At 47.4% G+C, this 19,556-nt stretch overlaps 1 protein-coding gene across 2 annotated transcripts in view; it reads left to right on the top strand.

Annotated features, from left to right (window-relative positions):
* LOC8025989 (protein DEK) overlaps window positions 1-19,556 on the top strand; it is a 39,595-nt gene that overhangs the window by 8,761 nt on the left and 11,278 nt on the right. Inside the window, exons 3-9 of one of the 2 annotated variants that reach the window (XM_029984189.4) lie at window positions 1,016-1,162; window positions 4,659-4,735; window positions 7,655-7,749; window positions 10,610-10,755; window positions 14,038-14,111; window positions 15,017-15,289; window positions 19,351-19,471. In XM_029984189.4, the coding sequence (XP_029840049.2) occupies window positions 1,016-1,162; window positions 4,659-4,735; window positions 7,655-7,749; window positions 10,610-10,755; window positions 14,038-14,111; window positions 15,017-15,289; window positions 19,351-19,471 (933 nt within the window). Of the gene's footprint in view, window positions 1-1,015; window positions 1,163-4,658; window positions 4,736-7,654; window positions 7,750-10,609; window positions 10,756-14,034; window positions 14,112-15,016; window positions 15,290-19,350; window positions 19,472-19,556 lie in introns of both variants that reach the window. The other variant, XM_042286808.1, reaches the window with a different exon arrangement.

Below are 19,556 nucleotides of genomic sequence, written 5' to 3'. Positions count from 1 at the left end.
TGCCCTACGGCGGCTTGTGACGAGGCGCTCGTTGTGGCTGGGGCAAGTGAAGCCCAAGCAATGTGTCGCAGTGGAACATGAGCAGTCGTGACGCAATCGTCGGTACTTTAGAGCACCTTGGCCGGCTTCGTTCCGGTGCAATGCACCGATTAGAAGACGACGTGAGCGGAAGGACGTCGTGGTGCTCGAGTCGAGCCGGTGCTCTGATGTCGGTATTTTTAAATAAATAAAATATGCCACCGCCTCTTTGTGGGCGAACAGAGAAAAGTGTGTGGGCCTTGCGTTTTTTTTTTTCGTTGTGGCATTGGTTTGGCCAGGTCGAGACTTTGCTGAGTCGCAAATGCTCTTACGAGTGTGACGCCTTGCCTGAAATGTGACCAAGTCATCCATGCTGTGCGGCATCTTTTTCGTGAAGTGATAACCAGCAGGCACGACGGAGGATGTTCTGTTGGAAGAAGACTGTGTCTGCTGGGCACCAGAGTCCACTATGTTGCTCGCCATCACATTACACGCTCGCGGTGTTCGCAAAGCCACCTGTCATCACATTACAAACTCATCACAGTTCTCTAAGTCGCTCGCCGTCACGTTTAAAACTAACCTAGCTTAGTGGAAGATGCTCCGAGTCATTCACATTCTTTCTGCGAGTGTACGTGAATACATACTAGTTCACGAAATTACTCAGTCATGTTGCGAGTATGTTGGGAAATTCTTCCGGAGGATTTAAAGTGGTTTCAGAGTTTTTTTTTTTTTTTTTTTTACATCTTGTGCACGCTAGCATTTATTGCTCTTAAGGTGTGAATGTGGAGTGCTTAGTGTTCTAAACCCACCGGTAAATTTTTTTTGAGTTTGCAAGAGTGTGAGTTGACATGAGATCATCAGCTTTCGCAGAAGTACGTCACGAAGGTACTTGGGCTCATACAAGGTCTTACTGCAATCGGAGCTTACGCGAGTGTGAGCGAGTCCGCGTGAGTTTGAGTTCATGCCGCAATGTGTGACACCTGCCCGTCTTCTGCAGTGGGTCTCCTGGACCAGCCCCTGGAGCTGTCCGGGTCCAGGCAGCGCAAGAAGGTGGAACGTCTGGAGGTGAGCTTCCAGCAGCCGGCCAAGGAGAAGACGGAGGTGCCCCAGGGCAAAGGCACTCCCCTTGGACAGTGCCCACGTAGTGAGTGCACACAGACGGTCTTTTGGGTGCTAGGAGCAACACCATCCTTTCTGTACTAACATTTCATTGTTTGCTATGATCACTCGTGGGATGGGAATGACGGGGCGTCTCTTCCCGACGCCTCCTGAACGTGATCGTTGCCTTTTGTATACTTTGACTGCTTGTGCATCCTATCAGTGAAGTAATAGTTTTGTTTCAAGGACAATCGTAACCCATCATACTTTTGTATCGCCCAAATTAAGTCTGATCAATCAGGTACCTTGTGCAATCTCTTGACTTGTGACCTTGTCAAGAACAATGTTAGGCCAGAGTAGCTCGGTCCCTGTCCTGGTTTTGTCCCAAACCTTTGCTAGCGGTGTTTTTATTTTTATTTTTAGAAGATTTTTATGTGCTTGCAGGGGTGGGACAGCTGTGCCAATTTTGCCATTTCGATGCATTCACAATTTGCTGTCCCTAGCAGTGCCAAAAGCATGAAATCATGCAAAATTATGCCACGCTCTTCCAAAGGTCACAGTGACACTATATTTAGCATGAAGTGAAAGGAAAGCTTGGGCGACAACCTCGGTTATTTTGTTGCCGGGTGGTGCAAGCCGCCACCCGATTCCTTGGTTCGGCCGGGTCTGTTCTTTCAACCGTTCATTCAGTGTATACATCTGTACATTATAACCGTCGTGTCGTTGCATCATACTGGGTGGTGGTGGTGTTGAAAACATTTATTTCAGGAAAGAAAGGGGATGGGGACTGGAACGAGATTGGAGATCTTGATCGAAGAATCAATTTTGGCTGGGTGCCCTTAGGGCTCCCCAATCATGGTTTGCACCACCGTCACTCTAGTACTTAACAGTGTTAGCTTCCTGGATCGCTAAAACAGAGGCCCGCGTTCCAGCTGTTCCTCGTCGGGTTCGGAAATCGAAGCCAAACCTTTAATGTGCTTTCACTCCCACATCAAGTGGTACAGGTCCCCCCATTTCTACCCGCGAAAAGAGCAAGTTGGCAAAGGATGTATTTGGAGGTACCGTTGATGGAGCTCCATTGACATCTTCATGGTTCCTGTCTGCAGTCTTCTATGGGGGTGCTCCATAGAATCGTGTGGTGAACTTTGAAGGTGGTGTTGGAAGAGTTTCTGGCTTTCCTGATCATCCTCAAGTACTCATACTTCATGTTGGAGTTCGACAAGTTTGGTTAAGGTGTGGACGAGGTCCCGGTTCGAATGAAAGGCTCTGGCTGCGGCGTTTTCCACCTCGTTTCTCTCGACGCTTGCATGACCTGGTGCCCAGACAATCTTCATGCTCGTAAACTGCGCCTCGGAGAGAATTCTCGCCACCTGGTCGCCTATTTCACCCTTTGCAAAGTTGCAGCACACCCGTTGCGAGTCTGTGATGACGGTGATGTGGTCTTGTTTGGCACTTCTGGCAGACAGAGCAATTTAGGCTTCTGCATGCTTTGTGAGGGTCGTGTAGACCAACGCCCTCCTGACCATGTTGCCACGAGGATCGGCCACGGGCAGGGCGGCGGAGTTGCCCCTTGGTAGGATGGCTGCGTCGGCATACAGGGTTCCGGGCTTCTTGTTCCATGTCCTGGATATGGTCTGTAAACAAACTCTTCTTCTGTCAGCATTCCTTTCCGAGTTCATATTCCTCGGGATCTTCTCGACCGTGATCTTGCCTCGTGCAGTTTGGGTTCTTGGTGTATTATGACATCCGGTGTGGCCGGTCGCAGCCATTCCAGGAGCCATCTTCCATTCTCTGTTTTGCTGAGAAGCTTGATTTGTGATATCCTCTAGGCTTCCCAGTGTTTCTTGACGCTGTTCTAGAGGCTGTGCTGAGCAGGTCCTCCGTTTCCACATACTCTGGTAGTTTAAGGGTGCACTTGAAAGCCCTTCGAATGATGACGTTGAGTTTGTTGACTTTGGTCCAAGTGAGTCTCAGGTACGGTGTGGCGTGCATGGCCTGAGAGACCACAAAGGCATATACCAGCTGTATAGCCTTCTTCTCTCTGAATCGGTACCACTGGTTCCTGATTCTCCTCAGCATCCCGACAATGTGCGTCGTGGAAGTGGCAAGCTTGATGATGGCGCTGAGATCTCTTCCCGACTGGGTGAAAATCTGGCCGAGGATCTTCACCTCCTTGGGCTTGGGTACTTCTTGTCCACCGATGTAGATGTTCAGGCGTGATCAAAAAGTTTCGAGAATGATTTTGTAGCGTAAGAAGAGAGGACAGCACAGTGACGCATGCGCAGCGGTCGAAGGAAGAGACCTCTGTGTCTCGTTATATGAAAGGGCGTCTCTTTCTGAACATGAAGCTGTGCTACAAGAGTTTTTGTAACCACATGCACATGCACAGTGGCGATTCAACATAGACTGCAAAGCGAAAGCGAACATCAGTTCTGCGTCAAACTTGGAAAATATAAAGCGGAGACCTTTGAAATGATTCAGCAGGCTTGAGTCAAAAAGCAGTGAATTTTCTGAAGCGTTCTTGGCACTTGAGCTTCAGGAACGGCAGAAAAGTGCTGGAAGACTAAGAGCAATAGGCAACCTTATCTGACCTCTCCTTGATTTCAGTGACGTTCGGCTATGTTGAGGTGCCAGTGCCTCTCAAAACACCTTGCGCACCTCACCGCTTTTTGACATAAGCCTTCTAAATCATTTCAGAGGTCTGTTTTAGAGTTATTATTAATGTTCGCTCTCGCTTTGGTTTGCAGTCTATGGAGGGATCGCCATTATGCTCGTGCATGTTGTCAAACAAACTCGTGTAGCACTGTTTTAAATGTTTACAGAGCGATGTCCTTTGTCATAATGATGCAAGAGGCCCCTGCCTTCGACTGCTCACCACCGTGCTGCTTTCTCTTTGTACGCTACAAAACCAATTTCAGAACTTTTTGATCACACCTCTCACATCCTTCGTGCTACGATGTACGATGAAACTTAGCTGTAGCATTAATGGTTAGCCCCTTAATTTTCGATCGAAATTTGTTCCTAGAATAAACTATGCGTAATTTCGGACATTCCAACTTTCCAATGCGTATAGTCGAAACCTAGTTTGCTCGAATAGTAACTCAATGTATATCTAGCTCAGATGTTCTCTTAAAATGATGTCGCCGTTGCTCCTAAGGTGCTCCAAAATTACCGATTCCTCTTTATCCTTAAGGCTCCAAAGCAAACGTTCTACTCACCCAAGCTATTCTAAAAAAGCGGTTTCACTGCTCCTACACTTCTCCATAACATGTTTTTTTTTTTTTTTTTTTCTGCCCCAAAAATTGCTTTAGAACCAGTTTGGTCTGTCCCACCTCTGTGCTTGTAACCTGCAATCTTGATGTTGTGACTTTATTGCCTTGCCTTCTTGTTTTGTCTTCCAGTTTAGGTCAGGTCCCTTCATTTTTATTTTGTTACAAACTTTTGTCAGCATCGTTTTCCCTTCTTTGTCAGAAGGCACTAGAGTCTTTCTGACCGCACGACTGCAACATTGTGACTTGCTGCCGTCTTGTTTCGTCTCCCAGTCGAAAACGAGATCAACAAGCACAAGGCTGACAGCCTCAAGGGCCTTCACAAGATTCTTTTCAACAGGGCAGGAGCGGTGAGTAGCCTGATTCGTTGTCCCAGGGGCAAGTGTTTGCAAAAGATACGTCGCTTCGCACACAAAATGTGATTTTAATTGTGTCAAACGTAAAAAGGGGGAAATTGAATGTCAAAGGTTTTGTTTTCGTGGACGGAATAGCACGCATACTGACGCCCTCCTCTTAATAGCCTCTTTCTTTCGTACGCTTTTTTTTTTTTTTTTTGTCTATTGCACTTTGTAAAAGTTTACGTCTGAAACTTTAGAGACTGACTCTGATCGAGAAAAGAAAGAACTTCGTTTTCGAATGTCGGAAAAGAAATTTAGCTCGAAGGGACGTGGGATGCACTAGAGTTGAGTGTTTTAGACTCTCTCTCCTACTTCGTCGCTCTTTCCTCCAACCAGAGCTACTCGGTATATGCTATGCCCTGGAGTGAGGACACCTCAACCATTTGGTGCTCAAAATCATTGTTACCAGCCATTTGAAGTTGCATCTTTTCCGTCCTTCGGAAACAGTCAAGCAGTTTATGACGGAGCAAAATGACGTCGCCGAGCTTTCCGACTTGTCGAAAGCTCGGGGGGAGTCACATTTTCGGATCACGGCAGCCGTTGATTGCGCCTCCTCAGTACTGGGCACCAAAGTGGAAACTCTTACGCGAAAGGCAGGAAACGAAGTGCGAACGCTTGAGACGTAGCTCGTTCAGTGGCTCTGCCTTCAACAGGTGGCCAAAACTACGAGCTGTCAACAATAACCCCATTCTTTTGGCGTGCAATGATGTTCCGTGCGGGGAATTTTCCCATTTTTAGAGAATTTAAGCTTTCGGTTTCGGCGAACAGGGAAATGGGGATGTTAACCTGATTGCAGGGAATTTGAAGGATTAACAAGAGAATTCTAAAAAAAAAACTTTAGAGAGAACTAGATTGAAGAAAAAAAAACAAACCGCATCTCGACGTGGTGAATGATGTTGATTGGGGTGAAGCTTTGGTGGTGCTTGTCTGCGTAGACGGTGAGCCGCAGCATGCCGAGCCTTTCGTTCATTTTCATCCATGTCGCGCTGCGGTCAAATGCTCAAATGCGTATATAACCACGTTCCATACCACATTCTCTTTCTGACGTGGATGAAAACGAATGAAAGGCTCGGCATGCTGCGGCTCACCGTCTACGCAGACAAGCACCACCAAAGCTTCACCCCAATCAACATCATTCACCACGTGCAGATGCGGTTTTTTTGTTTTTTTTCCCTACACAAGCACGTGCTCGTGCTGCACGTGCACCCGACGGCGGACGGACATACGGACATGGCTAGCCCCTCAGGAGCTTAGCCCCTAAAAATGTTTTGTGGTCTAAAAGTTTCAAGAGAAAGTGACGGTGTAGGAGGGAGAGGTGTCTGAATAACCCTAAGGCTGCATGACCCTAAGGTTCTATAATCCTGTTAACAAATATATAACATGACCAGCAACATTGTCCTCTCTTTAAACTTGCGATTTCATGCGTTTTTTTTTTGACTAAACGCGTTCAAAGTGGCCAGCATGAACGCAGAAATCAGCTGCTGTGAAAAGAAAGGCAAGAAAAATGTAGGGAGATATGCAGCGATGTTTGAAGTTTGCAGGGAAAACATACCTCAAATAGGGAACTTTTGTACCCCAGAAAGGGCATTTTCGGACATGGTATGGGACATCACTGCTCCCATGCCTTACAACTCCCCCGACGCACACGACACGCGAAGAGACCGAGGATTGCAGTTGAACACCTTAAGATCGGCTCGCGCATTGGCCTCCGACCGTGACCGAGCAAACTGTGATCGCTTGTGAAGCGCCCTGACGAGAGAACACGCCACATCCGTCACGCACCGGTGAAACACCCGTATGGGCTGTCGGGTGGCCCCGCAACTGCGTACAACTAGATCGGAGGTTTTTCGGTATCTGCAAGATCATATCTACGCATTATCTGCGAGAAATTGTCGCCCGTAACATTGTTAAAGGGTTTCGGCCAATGGTGAAAAAATAGTGTGAAAAACGCTGCGATGCGGTCTCTTCTTGTAAGCAGCCACGAGAGATCGGAACGCGTCCCGTCACAGTTGAACGCAAATGTGCGAACCAGCTTTTAACTCCTAGTTCCGGTGCCTAGTCAAACCGTGCACAGATTTGAAAGGGATACTTCAACGAAATTTGAAATATACCCGTCATGTTCACAAATAGGCTGAATATGATCCACAATATCCATAAATGACTATTGCACGTTTGTATTCTGAGCTCGATGGCTGTATTTTTCGTTATAAGCGGCAGTCTCTGGCAAGCGCTCGGAGAGCAGCCAGCGGAGAGCACGTCACATCCGGCGCAATCGTGACATAGATTTTCTTGGGATGAGCAAAGCTGCGGCGAGGCTGACATTGTCACGATGCCCTAGCCCTTCCAGCCACCAAAGCGGTCGAAGCACGCCAACGATTGGGCCACTGCAACTAACCGCAAAGCTGCTTTTGTGTGAATTCTGAGTGATGGGTTAATCTTCTACAATCTTGTCGAGGAAGAATAGCGACATCTGGGACACACAAAAGAGAGTCCTGTTGAGTTGGAAGTTCCTCCCTCCCCTCTCTAGTGGTGGCCGTAGAGCTGTTGGGATGTCATCAGGTTCAAAGCATGTATAATTCTAGGCGAGACATTTATTGTCACTACCTGTCAAGGTTCCTAGACGGGCATTACAAACGAGGCTTTAGCAACATCCACCAGGTGCTCTTTGCTGATTGTTTAATTTGTATTAAAGTTGTCTCTTTTTTAACAAGATATTGGTGTGTGATTTGATACTGCTCCTTTGAACACGTATAGACCAAAAAATAAGCACCGAAACTTCGTTGTGTACCCCTTTAAGCCAAACGGTGGCTATCGTCATTATAAAAAGATAAAGAAGCAATCTAATCAAACATTGAACTTTTTTTTTTCCAGCCGATGGAGATTAAGAAGAACTTGAAAAAGTTTAGCGGCTTCACCTTCGACAAAGACTCGGCAGACTACGACAAGAAGAAGAAAGCGCTTATCAAGTGAGTCGGAGAAAGAGTGGGCGCCGGCGTTGTCGTTCCGCATCCGGCGGCTCGTCGGTGTCGGGGTGTTTGAACCATTGGCGAAGTGGTTGCAGGAAGGCGTTTTAGGCGATGCGACTGACTCGGCGGAGAGAGACTGCCGAGCGCTCTGGTGGTTTCCGCTTAGAAGACGTGAACCTTGCCCTCCATTAAACTTTATTCTCGCTTGGCACAATCTTCTGCCAGAATGCCTGCACGTGCCATTTGTAAAGTATGCGAAAGTGGTTAATTCCATTTACCGCACATCTTAAGCCTCTTCTTTGCCCCTTTCTTTAACTCGGAATCGGACCTTAACAATGAAAGCGAGGAGGAAATTACAGGCCGCCATTTCGCTGCGATGCCGGTACGCTTGGTTTGCTGTCCCCACGCAGCCGATCACATGAGCTGAAAATCGCTCTTGCAAGGGAGTTGGCTGCCAGGCAATGTGCCTGCAGCGATTAGTGAACCAGCGGTCGAGAGTGAGACGGATGCGGCAGCGCTGGGTATGAGGAGGTTGTCTCTCTAAAAGATTTTCCACCTTGCATGGTGGAAAAATATCTTGCGAAATATTTAGGTCGGTGGACTCGTTGTGAGCACCACAATCTGCTTTTGTTGCACGCTTCTGTTTTGGAACGATGAGCCAGAATAGGGCGTTTTGGGATCGCTTCTTACTCGAAACTATGTGCAACTTAAATATTGATATAACCTTTCTTTTATTTTTTTTTCATTTAAGTTTGTTTTTCTTGTGTTTGTGCACAATCTAGGCACTTCAAAAAATGTTGTATTTACTCGCATAATGAACACACTTTTTTTCTCGAAAAATTTACACGTATTCAGATAGAGCGTTGATTACGTGGGGTAAAATTTTTTTCCTTTACGCACTTTGTGCAAATGTCATACTAGGTGCCAATATGACGCAGCAAGGTACTGTGGCACGTCCACTGATAGAGGCGCACCCACGACTGGTCGGGTGCGCCGCAGTAACCATGCTTTATAAATTGCAAACCTTTTTAGGGCACTTTTTTTCTGCCTTTTGCGGAAGGAAAAGCGTCCTACGAAGCGCACTCGGCATGGAGAGCGACGTGACCTCCCTTAGGCCTAACCACTGTCACGATTTCACTGTCCGAAAGTGGATCACGGACTACGGAGTGTTTGTTAAAAAACAACGCATCCGATAGGTGAAGAATGTCTGGGGCTGGGCAATTCCTTGACCCAAGCTTTGTCAAGTGTGCGCGCCGCTCGGTCTCACGGTTGATCACTTCCGCACCTACACACTTGCAAGCATTACGAGAGTGGCTTGGCTCGACTTGGCCTGACCGCTTGGCTGCAAAAGAAAATTGGTTTGGTGAGTTGGACACAATTTGAGACTCGCGGAGCCGAAATTGGAGATGCTTTCATTACGGGAGGGGGAAAAAAAAAAAAGTCTGTATATTGGCATATTGGCACGGTATTTCTTGAGGAGTTCAGGATTTTCAAGAGCGATTGAAACTCTTCCATTTTGGGTCGATGGGCCAAATTATCGAAATTGCTCCCAACCCAAAACGTAACCCGCAACGCTAAATACATAAAAAAAAAAAAAAAGCTTTACGAAGAAAGTAATTGCACAATGTACATGTCCTATCCACGCATTTCAATATACAGCCTGTAGACTAAAGCTTTTAAGGCACTTTAGACGGCCTGCAAAAATCCACGTCGAGCTGTAATTTACTACAGAGGTGGAAGCAGGTGGTGGAGTTTAACGGTAAAAAGGTTGAAAATTACACTTACCTTGTTCGAAACAATAAAAAAAATTAATGGAAACCGGTTTTGGGCAATTTTTGCCGCCATTTCGCAGACAATTCATGCGTAGTAAGAAGCACTGGCAACATCGAGGCAGCGCCGGCCGGTTGGGATTACGATGGCAAACGATCCCGCTAGAGAACTTGTACCGGCTGGCAGTCCGTTGGCAGCGCTTCTCACTATGCGTGCATCGTCTGCGAAGTGGTGGCGTAGGCTGCCCAGGACAGGTTTCTGTTGAGTTTTTTCTTTTTAACGAGGCCAGTGGACATACCTCTGAAGTCGATTGCGGCGCAACGCCTTGACAAACCGACTTTTGCGGGCAGTTCAAGGTGCCCTGTCGTTTTCGCTGTGCTGTTGACTGCAACAGAGGACGTGTTTTTGGGAGTTCACTGTCCGTTTCGACGGGGGGATTAAAGACTGGAGCGGAATGCAGCAGGTCGTAAGCACCAAGAGAAGGAGTGAGGAAGGGCGCGGTGGAAGAAGGGAAAAAGAAAGCGACGGTAGGTTGGGCGCGGCCGTATGTCTGCGACGACTCTGAAGTCGTTGGTGCACCCGTCATGTTTCTTTTTCTCGTAGGAAATAAAGCTAGGAATACAGTATGTACGAACGTCGAAAGGCGGACTTGTAGGGCACTCATTACGAGCGATCAAATTACTTGTAATCCATTACTTTTTTCTGTAATTTTGTTATGATTTAATTCTCTTTTCTAGGTAGTAATCGCAAGTGTAACCTGGTTACCTATGAAAATAATCAAATTCATTGTAACCGTTACTATGTTTTTCCTCCCTTCGTAATGGCAGCTTATGTTTCCAGAACATTCCTACCAAGGAGCCATCAAACCAAGTGTCCGTTTAACTTAGACTAATAGTAATTGTAATCTATTACTTTTTTTTTTTTTTGAGTAATGCATACAAGGCTGCTTGCGAGCGACGTTTTCCTCCCCTTTTGCGCATATTAGGGCGTCGCCAGCAATGTGGGTCCATCGGGGCCACCGACACAATGCGTGGGACCTTTCCCTCTAGACCGTCATACTGACCTTGCGTTCTCGCCGCCGCGTGCCCAGGGTGACGGTCAAGGGCCAGAAGGAGATCTGCGGGCTGCTGGACCTGGAGAAGGGGGGCACGGTGGAGGAGCGGGCGGAGCGCATCCTGCTCTTCCTGCTCTGCCCGGAGGACAACAAGAAACCCCTGCCCGGCAGCGCCAAGAAGAGTGAGTGCCCAGCCAGAGGCCCTTCTCGTCCCTTACGAACCATTTCCGCTTCGGCCGCTCTAGGCCAGCGCCCCCAAATCGGCTACGCTTCGGAGCGCAGGTATCGTGCCTGCAAATGGGTCTTCGAGTGGCGCGTTTGGCGTCCTGCTCCGCCCACGCGTCGAAACCGGAAAGACAGTGTCATGCTGTCGGATGTCACGATACTGGTGGTTTGTCGTAGAAGTTGCAGAGGAAAGCAGGAGCCGAAAGCAGCGGGGGCTCCTCGGCTTTCGGTCGAGTTGACGTCGGTTCCTTGAGGTTGAAAAGTTTGAGAACCCGTTTCAAAACAATAGCACATCGGCCGTATTCGTGCTTGAATAGTGTTCTCGCGAATTGATGAGTGATTGGTGATGGAGTGAGAAAACCAGTAACTGTCTAGCGGGGCGAGCTTGCGTCTGGAAACAAAATGATAGTACTACAGTTGAATCTCGATTTAACAAAGTCACCGGGACCCGCTAATTACTTCGTTAGATCGGGAACTTCGTAAAATCGAGGAAGGGAGACCTTGCACATAGGCTGCGCGGGGAATGCGAATTTCTTCGTTAAATTGGGAAATTTGTAAAATTGGGTTTCGTTAAATCGAGGTTCAACTGTAGCGTCGAGGGCTGGGCAAGATACGGATAGAATGCTTGGAGCGATGGCTCCTCTTGCACGCCCTGTGTTTGGGGATGTTCCAGAGTGGAACACAGTAAGAGTTCCTAAATAGAACTGACGGCAACGAGGAAGATGCAGCGCCGTGGATTTTCTTGCACATCTGGTGGTTGATTACATGCCCTACCGACTAGGTTGGGCACATCGCATCTACTAATTGAAAGTGAACAAGGGATTGCCAAACGGAGAACTGTTGTCATCGTTGAAGCTCGAAATTCCCACACCATGACACAAGTTGCCCGAAGCGACGCAGTGCAGTTTCCGCGCTTCATTTGTAGTGAGTGTGACAGTTTGGTGGAAGCTATGTCCTTGTTGGGCCAGTCATAGTCGACTTTTTGCCTCGCTATAGCGCTTTTTTTTCATACCCAGGTGCACAGAGCGGGGTCGGATGAGGAAAGGGTGGCGATTGATCGGTTTGGTGGGCACATGGTTCCCACCGCACCATTGGCTTGGGGGTGAACGAAGTGTGAGGCTAAGCTAGCTTTTCGCGTTCTCTTTGAAGAGAGGAGTTCGGAAGGGAAACGGGAGTGCTCTCTTGAGCGGCGGGTCTTATCTGGGACTGGTTATGGGAGCGAGATTTGTAACGTGTTTGGTTGAAACCGGAGCCTTTAAATATGCTATGTTTAGGGTGTGGACACTCCATTGCCCGGTCAACTCGCTGGCGCTGCCATTTTTGTGTTGAGTGCAGCATGGGTGCAATTGGCTTTGTTTCGAAAACGTGGCACCGTGAGCTTTGGGCATAATATTGGAGAGCTCGGTTATTGTTCTACTCGATCGTGAAATGGTCAGACTTTTCTGTAGCGTGGAAAAGCGCTTCCAGCCGTTTCAGATGCCATAAATGACTTAAAGGGGCGGTGCAACGATTTTATGATTAAAACAATTTGCATCTCGTCATTTTTACGTTGTTTATCATGTCCCAGAGGATAGAGAAAACACTTCCTTCATTAAAAATGTTGCGATTCCGCTGCACAATCGCAAAACAAAAGTAGAGCTTCTTCCCCCACCTGCAGCCCCAAGTGGCAGCCGAAGGAACTACGGCGGAAAGATTACGTGACCTCGCTCGGCTCTAAGCTGCAGCATAGCGCCCGCTAATGTACGCAGAGAGAGGGAGGGGAAGCGTCCTCCGAGATAGCACACGGGAAGCTACACGGCACTCCGAATGACGTCACTGGGAGTGCGACCAGGTGTGACCCTGAAGACTGGGAGTGAGTTGAGGGGTGCCCGAAATGCCAATCTTTATCTTTTTTTTACACAAGAACTAGGACACGCAGGCGAAATTGGTTTTCTGTTCTGTACTTCAGAAGTGTCAGGGGGCAACTTCCAGATATCTTAGACCGAAGTCTGAAAATCGTTGCACCGCCCCTTTAAGGGGGGAGGCTGGTCTTTAACTTTTGGTTTTTTATTTTTCATTTATCGTGCTGAAATTTAGTATACTGATGTATTTCTCTGTGGTGATTTCAAATGTGCAATTAGTTTTCAGATAGCTTTACTAGATCCTGAGTTACCGATGAATTAGTCATTTTTAATTAGGTCCTCTTTACGGGTCGTTAGCGTAAGAGTTTTCAGAATATATCAGAAATTTTTATAGAATTGCATTCACCAAGACATGTTTTGTGCGGTGATGCTAATTTAAGACTGATTTAATGATATTACATTGGTAAAAAACATTTGCAATCAAGTTGCTTAAAACGGGAGGCTATATCTTTTTGAGACTAATTAATTAAAATTATTGTATGATATATAAAGCAACAAAAATAGCATCACCGCACAAAACATGTCTTGGTGAATGCAATTCTATAAAAATTTCTGATATATTCTGAAAACTCTTACGCTAACGACCCGTAAAGAGGACCTAATTCAAATTACTAATTCATCGGTAACTCAGGATCTAGTAAAGCTATCTGAAAACTAATTGCACATTTGAAATCACCACAGAGAAATACATCAGTATACTAAATATCGGCACGATAAATTAAGAATAAAAAACAAAAAGTTAAAGACCAGCCTCCCCCCTTAATAATTTTGCGACAAATGAATTGTGTGGACGGCGTCTGACCTGCAATGCGGAATATGCGGCACGTCGCTCCAGGTAGCAAAATTTTTGTGCCTTAAACCCGCGCTTCGCAATTTGTCGAATAACGAGCTCATGAAGGTGAGGTTGTTTACGGTAAAGCTTTGGATAACTGGCAACAGTGGTGTTGCTCTCCGAGATGGTCGAAAGTTGTTAGTCCAAAGAGTGGCTCCTTCGGTGACCCTAGTTGAAACGTTTAAAGGCTGGTTCAACCAGCATTAATTGTTACGGTACGGAAGCTTACTCCTTATGCCACAGGTGACTGATACGTAACGGAAGAAAACCGAGCAGTGTGAACCAGCTTTTACGGCCGGTTCACACACCATCATTCTCTTGCGTTACGAACAAGCCACCGAAACGTCCGTGTCTCGAGCGTCGCGTGCCAGGTTAATGCGAAGCATGGATGTCCCGGTGACTTGTGCGTCAGCTTTTGTAACGTAACTAAAGGTTGTGCAAACCAGCCCTCGGTGGGGGCATCCTTGTGACGCCGTGTTCCTTCCCCCTGCCGCGCGTCCCAGCAGGGAAGGCAGCGGCTTCGGGCGAGAAGAGGCCCGCAAGAAGCAAGAGAACGGCGGCTGCCAAGGCTTCCAAGAAGGTGCGTACCCTCGCGGCTGCGCCGCCGTGGGACCTCTCCGTGGACGCCGTGCAACATATTGTACCGTTGCTAAAGGGACACTAAGCCACCTTCCGCGATAGTTTATTCATGGCCGTAGCTCATTGCACGGGCTCTACGCATCCCGGTAAACCAAACATCAAGTTTTTACGTAACGTTACGCGTGGCCGATTTTTTTTCTATTAAATTTGGTATCGAAGATTAAGTGCGAAACACATGTGCGACGAAACCGTCCGATCCGATCCGACGTCCGACCAGGCAATACGACGGTCGGAGGCGAGGGTTTTCAACGCTCTCCGATGCTACGAAAACCCTCGCCCCTTAAGGTCATTCCGGCAGTCCGCATGTCGGATCGGAAGGTTTCGTCGTAGATGTGTTTCGCGCTTCAGCTCGGAACTGCTGCAGACACCTGAGGGCGCTGCCGGAGGAGGGGAAGTCTTTTTGTCTGATGGCATTCGTCGGGGGTATTGGTGTTAGTAATTCCCACATCCGTGGTCTGTTTTTTTTTTTTTTTTTCAACATAAACTGCTTTTTTCTTGTACAACACCCAAATATTGACACCGAGAAATGGCAAATTTGCAGGGGAAAAAAGAAAACCTTCTAAAGCGCCCCCGAAGTCGGTGGAAAATAAAACTCGGAAAACACCGAACTCTTATAGTCACTGTCCACTATTACCTTTTCTCTTGCAAAATGCAGTTTCAGGGTTTCCTTATGGAAAGTGCCAGTGTGCTCTCGTCGTAAGAGACCACAAAAGCTCGTCCGTAAGAAAATACGGACGAGCTTTTGTGGTAAGAAAATAGTGTTTGAATGGACCCTTCCATTATCATAAACGGTGCAACCATCGATGTACCTTTACATTATCATAATCGGTGCGGCGTGTTCTGCAGGTGAAGGAGATGGGCAGTGACGGGGAGGAGGACGAGGAGGAGGAGCCCGAGGAAGAGGGTGAGGAGGAGAATGAGGAAGAGGAGGAGCCGGAAGATGTTCCACCTCCCAAGAAGACCAAGAAGGAGGCGCCCACACCCAAGGCCACGCCTTCGCGGAAGCGCTCCGCCGCCCCTGCCAAGGCTGAGAAGGCCTCAGATGCGGAAGAGGAGGAGGGGAGCGCGGTGGAGGAGGAGGATGCCGAGGAGGAAGAAGAGCAGGACAGCGACTATGAGGTGCGTCCTGACCCTCTTGTGGCGTAGCCAAGGGATCCCAAAAAAGTGTACATCCCCCCCCCCCCCTTTTTTTTTTTTTCACTGGAAGGAGATTGCTTGCAATTTACATCACTGCAAAATTCCAGTCAAAGAAGAGCACAAAGCATCCTTTTCTTGTAACAATCATGAAATGTTCTATGACCAGTTCTTCAAGTGGTTAGCTAAAGGGCCGATTTCTTCTTCTTATATGCTTACCGAGGAGCGCCGCTTCCAAATTTAGAGGTTATCCAATCATGACAATGAAGCTCTACGGCAATCATAAACGTTGGGGCCCCCAACGTTTATGATTGCCGTAGAGCTTCATCGTCACAGAAATGTGTTTCGCGTCAACAGGCTTGCCGAGACTGAGTGACTGGAAGTGTGGGGAGCCAAGGGACGGCTTGTGTTTGTAAGCGGTGAAAGGCTCTGTACTCCGTTTCACCTTGCGTCGTAAGGCGAAACTGCTCGTAGCAGAACCGACAAGCCGTCCCAGTCAATCCAGCTCCGTGAAAGTAGCATGTGACACACGCTCTGCACGTTCGTGGGCTTCCTCTCCAAGGTCACGTGACCTTCACATGGCCCTGGATTGGCTTTGACAGTTTGTAGTATCCTCTGCGGTCAGTCGTAGCAGGGTGTAAAAAAATCTAATGAAATTAGATTTCTTTGATTTAAATTGGTGTAGCGAGAAAAAGTGATAATCAGGTGTTCTTTTAACATGACAGATTTAAGCTTTTAAGGTGCAGTTTAATGAACAACTTTTTACTAACGTAAACCTCGCAATACAGTCGCCGACCGATTTTTCATACTCGAAGGGGACCCTGAAATTGTCCAAATAACCAAGCAATCCAAAAAATCAATTTCATTCAAAATATCAAATTTCTGCGCATATTCCGCTGCCAGTGATGTGATTGCTGCGCCAAACTGCACCAAGGGGCTGACTCTGCCGCATCCTGCTACATTTTGCCAAAATATGGGTAATCTGCGCCAAGCCTGCGCAAAAGGGCCAATTTTGGTAACCCTTCGAAACCGAAACTAAACAAGGTACCGTAATTGAGCATGCATGACCTAGGTGGCGCAAGCTGCCGCCGGACACAAAATACCCTGCATCAATCGTTCATCTGGTCTTGCATGGTTTTTTCCGCCATGCCGTCTCTTCTTTCGCGCTCTTGGCGTCTTGTACTAGCAGATTCACACGACGGACCGAATCGCGTTTTTCATCCGTGGACAGTGTACCACGTGACCGACACGTCACCGATTCCTGCGATCCGCGCCTCGTCTGCGCACGCGCGGACCGATAATGTCGAGCGCCTTTTTCACTCGCGGATTTATGGCGGGAGATGGACTTGAAAAGCGTTTAGTCTGGCAATAATACATTGTTTTCTTGTTTCTGTTTCTGGACGATAAAAACAAAAATGGCGCATCGTTGTGTCTTGTGCGTTCGCTCGTTTATTTTGTCGCGAGTTTCTGGGTTCCACGTGTGAAGGAAACTGCAGAAACTTTGTCTGGCTGACGCGACGCTGGTTCCGGTACTCGTCTGCGTCCGCGTCAAGAAGCGCCCGTCAAAACTTGTCTATAGTCGGTTGCAAGCTAAGAACAATCTTTTAGCTCCGCCCACAAGCGCATTGCGCCCATCTGAAGTGCCTCCACCGTCGAGAAAGTAGTTCGCTAGCAACGTTGCTTTTTCTTCCTTCAGGAAACGTGTCTTAAACTGCTACAATATTTATTTAATTCATTCAGGACATTTAAATAAGTTAGAATATGTTTTTGTCAACAAAATAGCTGTTTAGTAAAGAAAGAAAGTCATGTACAATGTACCGTCTTCTCAATTCATTTTCTGTCCAAGATACTGTCTAACATACCGTCTTCCAGCTCTCAGCAGTGCTAAGCCTTGCGCCCGCTTCGAAATTTTCGTTGGCGATAGCGTCGCTGGATTCTCACGTTGTCGCGCAAAAACTGCTGCAAACGCAAGCCGATACCATTAAGATTTCGTGGCGTAACCTCGGGCACGTAAAACACGGTGCAAAAAAGCAGAATAATTGTCACGAGAAACTAGCGTCGCGTTGCTAAGGCCAGCAGCCATGTTGAGCTTTTTTTTTTTTTTTTTTCAAAAGGATCGCAATTGGTCCACGGAATCGTGACGTCATGAAAACGATTGGCTGGCGTTTCTCGGCGTAGGATTACATTGTCCTCTGAGAGGCATTTCCGGTTTTTTCTTAGCTTGCAACCGACTATAGCACGCCGCGATAAGTCTTGCACGTTCAATCGGGATTTCACCGAGCAAGAGCACTCTTGTGGCTGTAGTGAACTTGAGTGTTGTGCACGAGCGCAGAGTCCGTGAAGGCATCTCCAAACGCACCTCCGCGAGCCACAGAACTTCGTCGCTTCTACGCGGAACCCTTCTCCATACCTGCCAGCTCTTCCGAATTTTTCGTAAAATGTATGAATTGGGACTAATTTTACGAGCCTTGCTTCAAATCTTACGAAAAATATATTTTTAATTTTTTTAAAATTTTATTTTATTATTATTTTTTGTTGTTTTTGTAACTCCTTTGTTTGCGGTATCTTGCACCACCACAAGAGGACGATAGGTACCGTCCACAGCAGCGTCGTGGTTTTTACTATCTGTCTATCCAGTGGCCATGGATAGAAAACCAATCCAAAGTTCAAAAAAGCCTTTGTTTGTGTGTTCGGTGGTGCACGGGTGCATGTTGGTTCGCCGTGTTCAGATGTTGGGCCTCGTTGTTTCGGCCAGTTTCGAGGCGAGAAGTACGGCGTCTGTGTTTGTTGCATGTGTAACTGTACCATTCTCCTGGTCACTGTGGTTTCACGGCGCAATGCCGAACTCGAAACCTCGAAAGAGGTACTTTCAGGTGTTCCTGAAGTCCTACACGTCGAAATTTCCGTGCTACGTGCCGCCCAAAAAGCGAGAAAAGTTTGGATTCTGTAGCATGTGCATGTGTGATGTAAGCGTTTCACACGCTGGCCAGGTTGACATTAAGCTGCACATCGATTCGCGTAACCCCCCTGCCGCGGCCGCGGGTTTTTTACGAGTTTGAAAGTCCACATGTTGGCAGGTATGCTTCTCAAGCAGGATCATGCCCGTGCCCGTGTCACTTTCATGCTTTGGGTTAGTAAAGCTAGGTGCGCTTCGCGCAAAGCCTATCACAGTGTCTTGTCTCGATCTGTATGTAACAGCAGCGTACGATTCATTATCGCGGTAGCAAACATCGATTTCTTTCTTGGATGACGGTGCCACGGTGCAATGTTGGTTTCGCGTCACTGCGGGGTGGCGAACAGGTTCGGTTCCTCCTAGCTGGCGTCTGCTCGTCGTCTCCCTCGTGTGGATGCGCTTGGGAGACAGACAAACCGCGGACACGTCGTCACGTGATTAATCTGTGCGCGATATGATGATATAATATAGATAAATAGCTCCATAGCTATATGCTCTGAGCTGTCCTAAAGCAATATAACACATGAAAACGACAAATTTATAAGCAATTTCATTTTCCTGCGTAGACACGCCCACTTTCATCTTAGAACATTTACAATTTCTTTTTGTACTTCACCTAGGTTAACAAAATTTGACAGAAATCTTCTCAACAGAAACAAGTCCTGTACATGTCATTTAAATCGGACAAGTGGTTCAAACATCCACATTTTTGGGATGTTTGAACATAAACATAGAAATGCATATACAATGCATCAAATGAAAGACAAGGTAAATAAGAAAAGTATTTTAATTAGGAATTTTTTTTATGGGAATGATTTTATTTAAATCATCATAGTAAAATCGGTGCGATATAAATCGCGACTTTAAATCATCTCGACTTTTATTCCCCGCACCAGTCATTAGGTGAAACGGAGTATGGCACCATACTATTTTAGCTAATATGAAAAACGCACATTGTCGTTACGGGGTCATACCGCTCCTTTGGTCGACGCCGAGACCGTTGGGCTTTTCTCGGCCGCCTCCAAGGGAGGGTTCCTCAAGATCGAGGTGTCGTTGGTGCCCGCCTCTCACCCTTCTCCTTTTGCTTCGCCAGGCCTCCAAGAAGAAGAAGAAGCGTGCCCCTCCGAAGAAGAAAGCGGCTGCTCCAGCCAAGGCCAAGAAGGCGCCCGCTAAGAAGGCCCCCAAGAAGGCCGCCGCAAAGAAGTCCAAGACAGGTGAGTCCCAGGGAGGGAAGCACCTCCACCCGCAGATGGTGGATGCGCAACCGCCACGACCTGAAGTGTGGTGTTCGCCCGTGTC

The sequence above is a fragment of the Ixodes scapularis genome, unplaced genomic scaffold (assembly GCF_016920785.2).
Source record: "Ixodes scapularis isolate PalLabHiFi unplaced genomic scaffold, ASM1692078v2 PGA_scaffold8__174_contigs__length_109621045, whole genome shotgun sequence".
NCBI lineage: Eukaryota > Metazoa > Arthropoda > Arachnida > Ixodida > Ixodidae > Ixodes > Ixodes scapularis.
This window is presented reverse-complemented; position numbering and strand designations above follow the sequence as displayed.